A 15,889-nucleotide genomic window follows, 5' to 3' on the forward strand; every position below is an offset into this window, starting at 1 on the left:
TTAAACGTGAACAATAGAACAATAGACTAGAATAGATACATGTTTGCAAGAAAGAAGAGAGAAAAACAGTTTGATAGATGTGTACCGAAAGCGTGTAGCTGGTATCAGATATACTTACGTACATATACATATGTAACAGTAGCGTCCGCAATCGGTTCGGTTCAAGGCGTGCGGCTTCGTACGCCACTACTGAGGGGGGAACGGGTTGGATGGCAGGGAAGATCGAGGAGGGAAGGAGGCGGCGATGGAAGAAACGGAACATCACGCTGATCGTGCCTCGTGTCAGTGTGTGTCCAATGTCCAATGCCAGTGGAACGCGACGATTCGCTTTCTGGCTCTAACTCGCTCGTCGTCAGAGAACTTGGGCCACCGGTTCGTAAACGAACTCACGGTGTTATCTAGATCGCGGCGACGAATTGTATTCGTTCGCTGATTCGTGCCCTAGATGAGGAGGATCGTGAAACCATTCACTAAAAATCGCGCTACGTTTATATCGATTCCATCCGAGTAACCGATCGAATTGTCCGTTCGTTTCTAGTGCCGAATCTCGTATCGATCGACGCATCGATCTACTATTACTATCGCCCTTGCTACTGTTATCGTTGTTACCACCGTCCGCTACACGCAAACATCATCGTAATTATTCTACTTGACGTCGTCGTCGTCGTCGTCGTCGTCTTTGTGTAACCAACTTTCCACTTGGCACAATCTTTATGTGCTTTGCCTTTACTTGAAACTATGAAGTGGTATGTGATTATCTCTTTTGAGATATACCCTCAAATTTCGACTTCCTACTCAACTTCTTTTCCTTTCTATCCCTTTCCAGGAAAGAAACTTGTGTTCCTTTTCTATATGTTTCTATATCTTCTTTGCGTTCTCTAACCCGCCACTTGTTTTTACCTTTCTATATAAATACGTAAGTTTTACCGGAACGCCTGACAAATTGCGTATTTTGAACCTTAAAAAATTACATACACGAACGTGTGTTCGACTGTATCCATATAATATATACGTAATACATAATATATGTATAACTTTCAAGTTTTTATAATTTAAACATGTCTATGGGAAAAAAAAGCAGAGATGAATGATCGCTACAAAGATGCTTAACATTGACACTGACTAAAATTTACAAGCAGCAAAGCTACTTAGAAAAATACCTTGGCGCGGAGAAAGATGCTACTTTACGTTTCATGACACGCACACACGCGCGCGCGCGCGCGTACACGCACACACACAGAGTCGGGTCGTTTAAAAATAGAAGTTTAAACTTAAATTATGCCCTCTGGCGAATGGAGTTAGTAATTTAAGCATTTCGAAATTTCATTACTCGATTTTTATTAAACATGTGCGAAAAGACGGTCGAACGCTGATCAAAAGAACAATTGCGCGTCCTCCTATTTAAAATCTTATTCGAAATCCAAAGAACCGTTGCGAACACTTTAATCGTGCAGTAAAATATTTGTTCCTTTATCAACATAGATCGCGAAATTCTAAAATGAAAGTGATTGTATCGTTCGTTTGCACTCATAAAACAGCTCAAACTTTTTTTATTTACGATTATTATCTTCTGCATACATATACATGTGTGTTGTTTCTTTTTTTTTTAAACGATAAATAGAATCGACCCGAATAAAAGAACAATTCTTACCTTGAGCATGACATTCGTTCACGAACATGTGAGAAATGCACGGCTTCTGCGTGACTAACAATAAATTCGCACGCACGCACGCGATTCGGCCATGCCGTTGTTAGGTATGGTATCTGGACCAACTCTCAACTATATATCATGTCATTTACTTACATCGATCAATGTCACTCTAGCTGACTTAATTTGTGTCTAAACTTTCATAGATATAAAGATATTTCTTTTTCCCATCTCATCCTCAAACATATACAAACTTACAACTGCAAAGCTAGGAGAACCAGGATCTGTTTGAAATTAAAACCCTAGCCCCAATGGCTAAACATTGCCTTCGTTTACGTATTTCCGGACAGGAAGTAACAACTTTTGAATTAGTTGTTTCGAAAAGAGGTGTTAACAAGTTCGAAGCGATTACTTACATATGTAGACCTTAAAACCGTTCACATTGGGATATACACACGCATAAGTAAGTAAATACATATATATATAGGTATGGTTAGCGGAAGAAATACTTATCTGGAAACATGAAAAATACTTGGATACTTTTTGGAAAGCTCGAAAATACTCGAAGATCGGCGCAAATGTAAATGTACACTTACAGTTAATATGTAACAAGTTTGTAATGCCTTCCGGTTTTTAAAAAAATATACTCAATCTGTAATATCCTCTGCTCGCATCGCTTAAAATTATATTTTCATAGGTCCAAATCTCTTATACATAAAGTGCTTTCGTTTCATTAGAATCATTTACGAAAAATATATACGATTTACGCTACAAAAATAGTAAAATAATAACGGTAATCGCAAAAGAATCGTAAGTACCACGAGCACGAGTATAAATACGATACAGCGATCGATATGTCTTCTATGTAAGTAGATAGGTACTTGAATCGATTTTGCATCGTGATACAAGACATGAGAATTCTTCGGATTCATTGATTCCTGTTTAAATAAAAAGGAGAAGCCTTTATCATCTACTACTGTGTACACATCTAAACGTGTTATCCTCCGTCTTATTCTTAATGACAATGAAAGAAATTAGTCAAACAGGTGAATACGTCACGACACTATTCAAGGTAGTATCAAAAAAATTTGACGATCTTCAGTAAAAATCATTTACAATTGGTAACGCGCGTATCCTATCTTATTATGTCGAACGTAATAAAATATATAACTATGTAATACGTGTACATACACAGCTATTACTCGAAATTACTAAAAAAAGGTGTACTTACAGATTTGAGTCGTTTCCTTCTCATTAGCTTCTTCTAAGCATGAATGCTCTTTATAATATCTTTTACTTTTGCGCATAGTCATGGTGTAGCCATTATTGAAGCTACTAATAAAACTGGAGACAGATAAAATATAATAACAATTATCTATGATACATACGTAAAGGAGCGTAACGTGCAAAACAATGGATGGATACGTGAAAATGTTAACGGTAATAACTTTTTGCGGTGGGCGCTGTTTTGTAACACAGTAATAAAAATAGAATGGAATGGAAGAGGAAACGCTGTGAAATACGCGGTGAATTTTTATAAAAGGAAAGAAGAAAGAAGGAAAGAAAGAAAGAAGAGAGAGAAATGCGTACGGCACGGGAGGCCTAGAACGTTTAATTCCGAAATACTAATGATTGAATCGCGAAATGTTTGAAGTCATAGAGGGAAAAGATAGGACGGTGAAGATCGATCGAGCATTCAGGTCGCTATCTTGCGGCGTTTATAAGCATTACGAATGCCGTGGTACGAAATCGAAAAATGGCCGTTCCATCGGTGTTTGACGGGCATATCTACTAGAGCATTGATGAACATATTTGATATGTTTGATCGGTGGTGAAAAAAGTGATCGTAAGAGTAGAAAGAACAGTGTAATAGAAATTCGGATAAAATAAGATTAGGAAGGATCGAAGGACCGCGTTCAAGTGAGAGAAATAGTTAGGAAGGATTGGTGGGGTAGGGTGGGGTGTGGTAGGGTGAGAGTGTGGGAGGGTGAGCGAAGGAAAGGAAAGGAAGGAGGAATACGAAAGGGTGAGGTGAAGACAGAAACTAGTAGGAAGGGGTGGAAGTAGTGGTAGAAAGAATCGGGGAAAAGGGGGAAAACGAGGGAAAGAAAAGAGATGGAAACGGGAATCGTGCGGGATCGTGAAATAACATAAAGCACTGGCTGAGAAGAATTCGGATTGTGTAGAAACGTCATCAACGATTACCAAACGACATTGTTAGTGGAAATGAAGTACTAATCATATTTGGATTGATTGGTGGATCGTGCGCGTTGAATTTAGGAAAAGCTAAATGATAATGCTATAGTACAATGAAAAGTTCTACGCGGCTAGAGTTTTTTTTTTAGGACGAAGGAAGCAAAGCTATATATCTTTTCCTTAGCTGCGCTTCCCCTCTTGGTTTATAATCACTAAGCTCGGCCTTGTTCGGCTCTGTTCGTAATAATAGTTAATCCAAGCTAGAACAGATTAGAAGCTCGAACAAAAATTTCTTTGGCGAAAATTTGCGTTGTTACGGGTCCGAACAGAGAAATTTTGCAAGCGATTCGGGGCAAGGATAGCAGAAGGAACCAAACGTGACACCAGGTGACGGGTCGAACGATTGAACGTGGTTGAACGATTGGTAGAGTAGACGATCGCCCCCTTCATGCCCGATGCACCCTTCGCTCGCGCGTAATCATGGCTGCCTAACACAGGGCGCTCAGTATCGACCAATTTCCTACTCTAATCGTACTATAATATGCTTTAGGTTAAAAACCTAACCTGTCACAACCGTACAGGGTGTGTCGTTTGTCTCACGTTGACAGCTGTAAAGTTCGCTGCGTCGGGTCGAGCTGTTTCGCATTCCACTTACTGCATTACGTCGCGATTCATTTTGATTCTTCTTCCATCTTTCTACCTATTCTTGCTTGCTCGCATCGTCGCTTGTCGCGTATCGGCCAGAGGCTAATACAAGACCGAAGACCTACACCAGCATGCGAATATTCTTTTTAATTTTTAACGAATCTCGTAATAGGGTTCGCTTGCGCATTCTAGGCATCCCGATCACTCTACTACATTGCAGCCAAGGAATGTAGGCGACGAAAGTACGGATCAGAATAATAATATAACTATGATGAGCGAGGATTTGCTGCAACCTGGCCATGTGGTCAAAGAACGCTGGAAAGTCGTGAGTCAATCTATATCTTCTTTTCTAAGTCTCATTCTTTTTCTTTTGCTTCTCCAAACTACCAATTCCCAAAGTATCTTGTCTATTTTAGTTTACCCAGTAATTTCTTCTCTATGCAGGTCAGGAGAATAGGAGGGGGTGGGTTTGGTGAAATTTATGAGGGGCTAGACTTGATGACCAGAGAGCAAGTTGCATTGAAAGTTGAATCAGCACGTCAATCGAAGCAAGTTCTTAAGATGGAAGTAGCAGTATTGAAAAAACTTCAGGGTATGTTGTAATCTTATAATTATATAGAACTAAATTAGCGTAAAAGCATGATTTATATACCATATATACATATAATACCCAAGGTAAATATCGCTTTTATCATTGTTAATGAATGCTCGTCATTCCTTATTGCAGGCCGAGAACATGTGTGTAGGTTTATAGGATGTGGCCGTAATGATCGATTCAATTATGTTGTAATGCAGTTGCAAGGAAAAAATTTAGCCGAGTTACGACGTGCTCAGCCTCGTGGTGCTTTCTCATTATCTACTACTCTCCGTTTAGGACTTCAAATTCTCAGAGCAATTGAAAGCATACATCAAGTAGGCTTCCTTCATAGAGACATCAAACCTGTAAGTTTATCTTAATTTGTACAACATTCTCAGAATAGTGTTTAATTTCAAAAAAGTTCTTGCTATTTCTTCCTCGTTGTCCCTATTATCTTTCGAAACCAATTTCCAATTTGTATCGATGTAATGATTTCCATGTTCCTTTTCCATTAATGTGCAATATACACCTATGATCGACCAATGTGTGGGCATCGCATACGCATATTTTCTTCCAATTTCAGTCAGTCACTTTTACCATTCGCATGCACTTATTTATATCATATCAAAATTTATTATTATTATAAAATTCATGTTCAATCGAAATAAGATACATGTTCGTTAATTAAAAGATGATATTGATACTTCATGAAAATGGTATTCGTTATTAATCGCTATGGCAAAAAGTTGCAACTCGTTCTGTATAATTAATGTTATCTTTGCAGTCAAACTTTTCAATGGGACGACTTCCGCATACATCGAAGTTAGTTTATATGTTAGACTTTGGTTTGGCTCGTCAATTCACGACGGGTACTGGTGAAGTTAGACCACCTCGTAGCGCGGCAGGATTTAGGGGAACCGTCCGGTACGCATCGGTGAATGCGCACAAAAACAAAGAAATGGGCAGACACGACGATTTGTGGTCATTATTTTATATGTTGGTAGAATTTGTTAATGGACAACTTCCATGGAGAAAAATAAAGGATAAAGAACAGGTATACCAATGTTACAAGTATTCTTGGCTTAATTGACCGATACGCGTCTTCTTCACCATAAAAGAATGATCTCGCCTAAGCTTTAATGTATCGTTTTTCCTTTTCTCTCTCTCTCTCTCTCTCCGTCTCTAACTTTTTCCCTCCCTCCCTCCTTCCTTCCCTTTCTCCCTTCCGCGCCTTATCCATCTTTCGTTTCTTCGTCTAGGTGGGTCTCATGAAAGAAAAGTACGATCATCGCTTACTTTTAAAACATCTTCCAGCGGATCTCCGTGTTTTTTTGGAACATATTCAGGTATGCGATCTTAATATTCTTTTACATGTTTCAAAAAACCAGCTATTTTTATTCAATATGGTTATATGATATATAACACTTAATAGATAATGATAATATTATATCGTCTTCTAATTAATGCATGTGATCGAGCAATGAATGGAATATCCTTTTTAGAGTTTGGGATACGCAGATAAACCAGATTATGCGATGCTGGCAGGTCTATTCGAACGTTGCTTGAAACGTAGAGGAGTGAAAGCTACTGATCCCTATGATTGGGAGAGGCCATTTATATCGAACGAAAGTTTACCGACTACCAGGTCTCTACCTAGTAACTACCAGGTCGCCATGCCTCCAGTACTGACCACAGCTACTACGATCAATCAAGCACCAACCACGCCGAACGTCGATACGAATAATCAAGAAAACGTCGAACCCGATAACAGAAAGGAATTAGACGTAAAGAGATTAAATAGAAACGTTTGCTAGATATCACTAGCTGCGTATAAATTACGGCGGATATATTTCAACATATCTTTTACAGGCACAAATGGATTATGAAAGTATATGTAGAAGAAATAAACAACGTGGAGTAGAAGGATCTTCGGTGCCGTTTACATCAGCTATCAGTAATCACGGCCGAGATAAAAATTGTAACGCCACAATACCTACAATGGATAACACTCATCAACAAGCTGGGCAACAGGCTCAAGGTTATTACCTTCAAAATAAGATTTCATTTATTAGAAAATATCTTAAGCAAGTGCTTAGCTTGATACAGTCATGTTTGTTCGCGTGTACCTTTACCATTTCATTTCTACAGACTCGCCTAAAAAGAGGCGTGCAGTTTCGATGGCAGCAGAACCACAAACAGGCGTGGTAGACAACGAAGGAGACGCTTTAATGGCATCCGCTCGTTCTGCTTCAGAAGTTCCTCGCAATAAAATTGGAGCTAATGCTGCAGCGCCATTAAGGAAATCCGCAAGTGGCGCAACATTTGCTCGATTACGAGTAACATCTGCGCCCGAGGCAACGCCTGGCGAACCTCCCAGTCCTCGTGTACAAACTGAAGTCGATGCCTCTTATTGTTCTTACGACGTTACCAATCCAAAATACGTTGGCAATCAGAGCCCCGTGTGTATAAAATCGTAAAAGCTATTTACTAAACTCAAACAATATAAAAGGTTGTTTGTTTTTAATTCATGTCTATTCCTTTTTGGATGTATATAATGACAGGTTACGGAACAAAGAGAACCATTGAAAAGAGAACCGCGAAGAAGAACAGATGGACGTCAACAAACAAGAGCTAGTCGCGCCGCAATAAGGGACTGTTCCATAACTCAGTTCGCGCAGATAGATGACGACAATGTATCGGCGTTGCAGCAAGTGACTAAAGGTGGTGGTGGCCTGACCCTCGCTTCTCAGTGGAAATCACAATTTGACGATTCTGAAGAGACTGACAACGAATGGAAAGGAGAAAATTTACAGAGTCCCGAGCATAAAGGGACCAACATGCCAATTATGGTTCCACAGGTAACTGTTTAAAATGATCATGTTATCATAAGTTACGTTACAGAATCCAATTTCGATAGTCAAGTTTTTGATTAAGTTTTACATACAAATAAAAAGTTTCCGCGGTCTGTTTTGACACGCATTATTGCGCATAATTAATTTTATCAAATTTTAATTTATAGTCGACAGTTGGTAGTGATGCTGTGACCATCGCAACTTCAGTACCTGCATCTATCGATGCGAAAACGACAGTGGTTCAATCAACCACGTCGATCGCACCGCAACATTCAATAATACCAACTGCCCTCTCACGAATAAGTGAAGACTCTACGAAGCCTGCGGCTCCTCACAGGTGCTTAAATATTGCTGGCATTGAGAAATATCCGGATCTTCAAAGTGCGCTTCCTCGCGCTTGGAGCGATCCTGCGTTGGCCCCGCATGTTCGCGCTTACCTCGAAGCACCGTTGGTCCGTATATATATATACATATATATATATATATATATCATACATATTTGAAGTTTTATAGAGCTACGTATTGTTTTCTAATAACAGGTTCAACAAGCCGCATTCGATGATTTGTTGTACGAGGTTGATATCATGAGAAATATAGCTACACGTTACGACGAACCGAGACAAAGCCGTCCACCACGAAGGGCGAGCGTAGCAGCAATTGCTTTTTCACCACCAAACACAATACCCAGCACACCTGGAGGAGAAGAAGAGGAGGAAGCAGTGGCTGGAAGACTAGAAATTAGAGTAGTTGATGCAACAGGTGGTGCAACCGTTGTACAAACCACCGCGGATAGAGAGCCGTTGCAAAGTAAATATAGAAACGCTTTAATTTACTATATTTTTACCCGACCTCGAAAGTTTTCAAAGATTTTGTTACTATGTTGCCATCGCTGTTGCTGTTGCCATTGCTGTTGTTGTTGCTGGCGGTGATATGTTCTTGTTGTGGCTATTATCGTATCATATCATATGTCGTTATTACCTTCATGATTTTACATTCATTTAATGCAATTTTATAGGAAAAATGACAAACGGTACAGTAGACAGTCCGGCTATCCTAGATAATCCTAATCCGGAAAGGGAAGAACCATCGATATACGACGATGCTGTTGAAAATCGAGCGCCTATCGATGAAACCGTGCACAAGGAGAGCAACACTATCACTGCCTCGACCACTATGCCGAACGTAGTACCACTTCGTGAATATAAGGACGATAAAGAAAAGGAGGTCTCTAATAGGACTTATAATACTGTCAGCAAAATTCCAATTCCGGTTAAAAGTCCGAGATGTTCATTATCGGAATCAACACCAGAAACGAATACGCAAAATACCAAAAGCATCATGGGAAATGAAGTAGAAATATCATCTACACATGCGGCTACAGCCAGAGAAAAAGACGCTAGTTAGTAAGACTTTTTTTTTTTTTTTAGCTTACACTGTAATTTTATGATCCTATCTTCCCGAACTCACATGCGTTACATGTTTTAATACTGTACAGATTCGATTGTACAAGTTTTACGATTTCTGTTTTTCCTGTTCTTCACGAGTTTGATCGTTTTTGTAATTGATAAAGTTTGCAGAGTGAAAATTCCTTAAAAACGACAAAGCCATCGTTGATATATATATATATATATATATATATATATATATATATATATATATATATATATATATATATATATATATATATATATATATTGCTTTCCTTACAGGATTACAATGTCCCACTTCTACACGAATATCACGCACAATACCCGATAGCCACTCCCTTATCGATTTCAATGTCCTTGAAGTATGTTGTCAAAGTCATCGTTCTGAACAACTTTATTTTATAAATATCACGACTGCCCAGTCTTAGATTTCGAGTTGTACACGCAAGTATGTTTGGTATTATATATGTCGTGTAAAACTGGTTTTTAATATATCATATAGACCTATTTCAATATCTTCATAGCAATATATAAGCAATAGGAATAAATAATAAAAATTTCAGTTACTGAATTCCAAATGGAAAGGAATAGGTAGGATTAGGCTATTGAAGTGGTGGCGAGCCGCGTGGAGTAGTATAAATGAGCGATTTAAATTCAATAACGTTAGAAAAAAGAGAAAATACTCGGTTTCCCAGGGATAAGTACTACATGTATTTTATCAGCAAATTTGTCAGGAACTTATTTGTTACAAGCGTACCCGGTCACCATGAAAGACACATATCGGCTGTATAACCGAGCAGTAACAATACCAATTATAGTGTAGCTACAGAAACACAATTATAATTGGGACACGCATATGCACGCAATAATTATAATATCTAATATACAATCTTGTATAAAATATAGAAAGAAAGTACATACAAATATAATACCAAACATAGTTTTTTGTATAACTCGAAAACTAAAACGAGAGCACCCATTATATTTACATATATATGAAGAAGTTGTTCAGAATGATGATCTTGACAATATGTTAAAAAAAAGAGGTATCGAAATCGACGAGGAGTTAGCTATTTGGCGTATTCGGCTACCTATATATATGCTGAAGTTTTAATATATATATGTCGGAGTTGAAAGGACATCGGAGCCTTCCCTTTGGAACTTCGGGAAAATCCCTTAACACCGTAATCTAGATTCTATCATAGGCGTAATTAAACAATCGTCGTCATTCGATCCGATTGTATTTGTTCGAGATTTGCGATAATGAGCTTGGGCTCGAGGCGACAGCCAGTCGCCGAACGTAGCCGCGGTCACGGGATGAACGCTTTGTCTGGCAGAGGCATGGAATAATTCTATAGCTCTCCTTAAAAAGGAAATAGTTGTAACACTCGACAGTAAACATTCCAACGGTCTCTGTCCCGTAGCTCGCTACTTGCAGACCCTATTCTTCAAGTAAGATGATTGCCAGATGTCGATGCGTTTCCGCAGTACACATGCAGCTTTCCCTCGAGGGCGGCTAGCATCTTTTTCTAACCACCAACATGGAAATTGACCAATTAACAGCAACGTCAATTTCCCTCACTTTCTGAACGAAGGCTATCCTCGACGAATCCGATGATCTCGTGTTCTTAGACACACCCCATCATAGTTTTCCTCTGCAGCATCATCGCGACGGAAAGTCATTCTCTCGTGAGGTCGTATTAGCGAGTTACTTAGCGTCTTTACGCTCGGTCAATATTCCACGTTTTAACAAAGAGTTAGTTTAGTTATACTTCCACCGTAGCCAAGCAAATCGAGTACGATTTGGGCTTTGGAAGAAAGCGCATCCTGTTATCCCGTTGACCGCGGATTCGTTATTGAACCTAGGATCATTGTCATTAGCTTCCCGAGTATCTAAGTACCACGATTACTTGTCAACTTCTGTAATAATAGTATTTGCACTAGTCAATGTCGTCTTTATTGCATAACGACAATGTGTAATCCAAATGAAGATTCGTTTCACGCCCCTAACCCTAATTCTAATGTAAACCCGACATATATATTAAACACACACATATATTAAAACTTCGGCAAACAATCAATTCAGAAAGATTACAATGAGGAAGAGTACATTATAAGGAAAAATATTTATAATCGTTTGTTTGGAAAATTATAGTTTAAATTGTTTAGTTCCACTTTCTTCGTTTGCCTTTCTTTTACCTGTAAAGGTGCCCAGCCACAGAGATGCCACAGTGATGCCACACAGTACTATTATCGTTTGAAAATTGTACATCTTTCCTTCGACTATTACTTATTCTTTTTTTATTACGTCTGCAATGCGCTCATGTGTGTGCGTATATATGTATGTGCACACATCCGTTGTTTGATAAATTATATATTGAAGATTCTAAGAACATATACTATTAAATCAAAAGGTTTTCAATTCTTAAGTAATTGGAAGAAGGGAAGGGAGGGGAAGGAAATGGAAAGTTGTATTTTTCGTATTTTGGACAGCAATTTAGAACGATTAGGATTGGTTATAGCTTCTTAGCGATACTAATAGTAATAAATTTTAGCTGTCAAGGGCAAACGCTTGACAGTGGAGGTATTGCGACGCTGCTTGGCATTGCCCGATGAACCATCGATCTTTTCACCTTTAACGTCGGCTAATTCGACAGAAGATGAAAATTTAACTGGATGTACTCCTGCGTTACGTCGCCGAAGGCAAAGCGAAAAATATGTGACCGATGCCAGCCAATTAAATCTTCGATTTCAAAGACCGCAACGCAGAATCAGGTCCCATTCTGAAGTATTATCCAAGTTTTCTCCTAGAGGAGTACCTTCGCATCTTTTAGGAGAGACGACTAAACGTACCGATGAGAGTAGCGACAATGACTCTGATAATAGTGGTCCACCGAATGCTCAACCTCCGCCACCTCCTACATCTCTGCCTCCTCATATTGCAGAAAATAATGCTAGGTATTTATATGACTGTGGTGTGTATATATATATACGCATAACATAGTTTGGGGTTAGGTTGCGTGTCAATTGTTGAATGTTAATTCATTTAAATTACAGATGTCGCAGATTTCGACCTATATCAGATGGGACAATAATCAGCAAAGAATGGTGAGATACAGTATCATCTGCAGAGGCGAATTCAAGTATTTGTTTGTATCAACGATCGGCAGAAACCTTGCGATCTGCTCGTTCGAATGTCTGGAATCTTTCTTTCCGTATGAGAGAAAGCAAGAAAGTAATATTAATTTCACGATGATTTGATTCAAAGTGTCGCATAAAAGTTGTTAATTTTTCCGTGAAGGGAAAACATAAGAAATCGTATCACGTGAGAAACCATTGCTTTCTTAGGTAAAGCAATTTTGATTAAAACGCTAAACGTTAAAACGAAATGAATATGACTCGAAGAAATGCTATGAAATGTTTCGAGTTCCCCGCGTCAAATGAGTTAGAAATTCTTTTAGATCAAGTTGCAGATGCAGTTGTGTATTTCATTCAGCTGTAAGACCCTGTTGCAAAAATCATATGAATTGGTGGTGCTTCAAAGAATGTACTTCCTAGTCTACAAAGGTATGTGACGACGGGATAAAGTTCATTAAATATTTATCAGGTACATACGTTAACAAAGACACAACTACAATTCGAAACGAATTATTCCTTCAAAACAAAAAAAAAGAAAAAAACAAAAGAAAAAGAAAAAAGGAAGAAGAAGAAGAAGAAAGAAGAAAAAGAAAGAAAAAGAAAAAAAGAAAGGCATATCTCCTTCTCCTTTTTCTCTAGTCGTCGTCGTCGTCGTCGTCGTCGACGTCGCCACCACCGCCATCGCCACCGCCACCGCCACCGACACCGCCACCGCCACCGCCACCGACACCGCCACCGCCACCGCCACCGCCACCGCCACCGCCACCGCCACCGCCATCGCTACCGCCACCGCCATCGCTACCGCCACCGCCACCGCCACCGCCATCGCCATCGCCATCGCCATCGCCATCGCCATCGCCATCGCCATCGCCATCGCCATCGCCATCGCCATCGTCACCGTTCCTGCCCGCTACAATTCACAGTTTTCTTATTCTTATCCCTTCCTTCCTTGTCCCCCCCCCTTCCTTGTCCTAATCGTCTTCCCATTTTTTACGCACCTCTGCTTTACGCAAAATTCTTTCTACAAAATACTCATTTTCTAAATATTGCAATCCCGTTATCTGCACTTTATAGGAAATTGCATTGCAAAATTTTAGTTGTTCACCGATGTAAGAAGAGACTGTACAACGTTATTCTTATTGATTATGCATTTAGTGAACGGAGAAATTTGAATATAAGGGCAAATTGTAGGAAATAACCTTTACTAATTGAACAAAACTTTCCGTGATAGTTTTCATACAAAACTAATGTACGATGGATCACGATATAGATGGTCGAAATCGATACTAGATATACAAAATGACGCTAACTGTTGTACCGTATTTATTTTAAATACATAGTAGTTTTAAACGAATTTTCGCGAGTTATCAAGGTAACCGGTACTCTTTGAAAAACCACCATTACGCAACTAATAAAAGATAGCAAGAAAGGATCGTTAACGTTAAAATAACAGTTATATCCTCGAGCAAATGTATATCTCGTCCGAATTATCGTTTTATGGATGTGTAACGTATTAGCTAACTGCTTGTATTAAGGCTGCCACGAAAGGTAGATGAATTCAATTACGAGATCACGATTAATCACTTGTCAATATAAGCAAGCCTTCTTCGATTGGTTGACAAATTTTTCGTCATCAAGATTTAAGCGATGAAAAAACTGTATTAATAAATAAGTACTCGAAGAGAATGTTATAGTTAGATTACATATAATCACGCGTATTTGTCTTGCACTTCCCGATAACGTGATTTTTCCAAACACTTACAAATCCGCAATCGAAACAAACATAGTGATGCATAAAACTAGTCAAGTAGAATCCTTTAGTATTCTATTAATGAAACCAAATTTGCGCATAGAGTTATAAATATTATACTTGTACAAAATAGTTTAGGATTTATTTTGTGCAATGATCGAAATAACGTTAAAGATACGATGAGATAGCTTTAAGTTAATGTCACGAGAATAATTTCGCAATATAAAAACAAGTGTGCAGTATGCGCGAGCAAAAACTACGGGATTATCGTAGACGAAATGAGGAACGGAGTGATACGCGAGTCTATCGAGTGCATATTAATCTGTGTACGTATACACACGAATATGTATATCGTCATACTACATTTGTTCGTTCACTCGTGTTTCCAAACTTCATCTCTCAACTCATTCAAAATTTTTTGTGCGAACGTACGTAACTTTACAATGGAAAAGTGCCAGCGACGTTGAATATACTGTGTGTAAATCGGTAATGAATCTGTAATTGAAGATAAAGTGTACGTTTGAATGTAAACAAATACGCATAATACAGCTCATTGGATGTATCTCTATAATCTAGTATATTTGAATGTATCTCTAATCTATAATAGAAAAGTATCGTAAGTTACTTATACCATTCACTTTGAAAGTTCGCACTCTGTTAAAAACCAAGAGACAGTGTGCGTTTTGTTTTCGAAACTACATAGAACTTGTCATTGATGCATCGTTTGAGCGAATATGAAATATTTTATTGAAAATTAAGGAACCGCAAGACGTATTGAAAAGTTGCAAATTCCGCGCGTAAATATTGCACACATCTATTCTATATGAAAACATACATATTTTCCATAAATGTCAAATCAGGTTCATTAATTTATTTTGAAACTTTTAATAGATTACAGAGAGAAATAAATGACTTATAAAGCTACCAATGCATATATATGTATATGTGCGTAATTATGTTTTAAGGACTATCGCGTGTAATCACAAGGGATATGTTTACTCATAGATAATTGAAAGCAGACAGATAATCTCGTGCAATATAAGTACAAATGAAATGAAAAACTACCAAATTTTTATTTTTAGTGATTGATAACTATATTTTTTTTTAATATCACAGTTAATATCGAAGTTTAATCCACGAAAAATGTTAAATATATTAAATAATAAATAACTGGCGTACACTGACGACATGAAAAATCTAAAATCAGTTTCATTACATCATCATTCATTACATCGTATTGACTGTGTCTCTATCGTCTCCGTCGTCGTAAGTACGTACGTACTGTCTTATTCTCACTTATTAACCTACAATCATACATTTTGCACCAATATGTTGTCATATTCGTTTTCCCGCTTTCCCATACTGTTAACCATTTTCTATTCATTTAATCGTTAAAACATATCAATGACCGCTTCGTCGCGTCAATAATAATATGCCCTCTTTAAAGTTTACAAAAAATTATAGTTTGATACTTTAGAATTTAGAATCTCGTCACCTTTGATAGCATCAATATCATAGTGTTGCAACAAGTAAATATTTTACGTAAACATTTACAGCAATTTGTGCAAGTGCGACAAGGTCGTTTATTTAAACGTTGTTAAACGTTCGATATCAGAAAGTCAAGTCGATCGACTTATATACATACACGTACCTATG

At 38.2% G+C, this 15,889-nt stretch overlaps 1 protein-coding gene across 13 annotated transcripts; it reads left to right on the top strand.

The window, feature by feature from the left end:
* The first annotated feature begins 385 nt into the window (after positions 1-385).
* Asator (tau-tubulin kinase asator) lies at positions 386-15,871 on the top strand. 13 transcript variants are annotated; one of them, XM_069122905.1, is made up of 17 exons: positions 386-746; positions 4,682-4,814; positions 4,934-5,081; positions 5,217-5,431; positions 5,851-6,120; positions 6,326-6,412; positions 6,569-6,850; positions 6,936-7,104; positions 7,215-7,525; positions 7,628-7,924; positions 8,086-8,370; positions 8,458-8,725; positions 8,934-9,317; positions 11,901-12,303; positions 12,403-15,093; positions 15,350-15,507; positions 15,790-15,871. In XM_069122905.1, exons 1-15 carry the CDS (start codon positions 739-741, stop codon positions 12,455-12,457), a joined length of 3,315 nt encoding a protein of 1,104 aa, XP_068979006.1. In that variant the 5' UTR covers positions 386-738; the 3' UTR covers positions 12,458-15,093; positions 15,350-15,507; positions 15,790-15,871. The 13 variants fall into 13 exon arrangements, with proteins under 13 accessions (XP_068979006.1, XP_068979010.1, XP_068979009.1 ...); XM_069122909.1 differs by lacking the exon at positions 386-746 and adding an exon at positions 3,360-3,674; XM_069122908.1 differs by lacking the exon at positions 386-746 and adding an exon at positions 3,686-3,864 and having other exon boundaries at positions 4,662-4,814.
* The last annotated feature ends 18 nt before the right edge of the window (positions 15,872-15,889 follow it).

The sequence above is a fragment of the Bombus flavifrons genome, chromosome 11 (genome assembly GCF_040668555.2).
Source record: "Bombus flavifrons isolate JBK064 chromosome 11, iyBomFlav1_principal, whole genome shotgun sequence".
NCBI lineage: Eukaryota > Metazoa > Arthropoda > Insecta > Hymenoptera > Apidae > Bombus > Bombus flavifrons.

Bases quoted from the DNA above. Each gene is read 5' to 3' on its own strand.
- Asator (XM_069122905.1), top strand. The intron at 7,105-7,214 runs GTTATTACCTTC...TCATTTCTACAG, and splicing joins AGCTGGGCAACAGGCTCAAG to ACTCGCCTAAAAAGAGGCGT. The intron at 9,318-11,900 runs GTTAGTAAGACT...AATAAATTTTAG, and splicing joins AGCCAGAGAAAAAGACGCTA to CTGTCAAGGGCAAACGCTTG.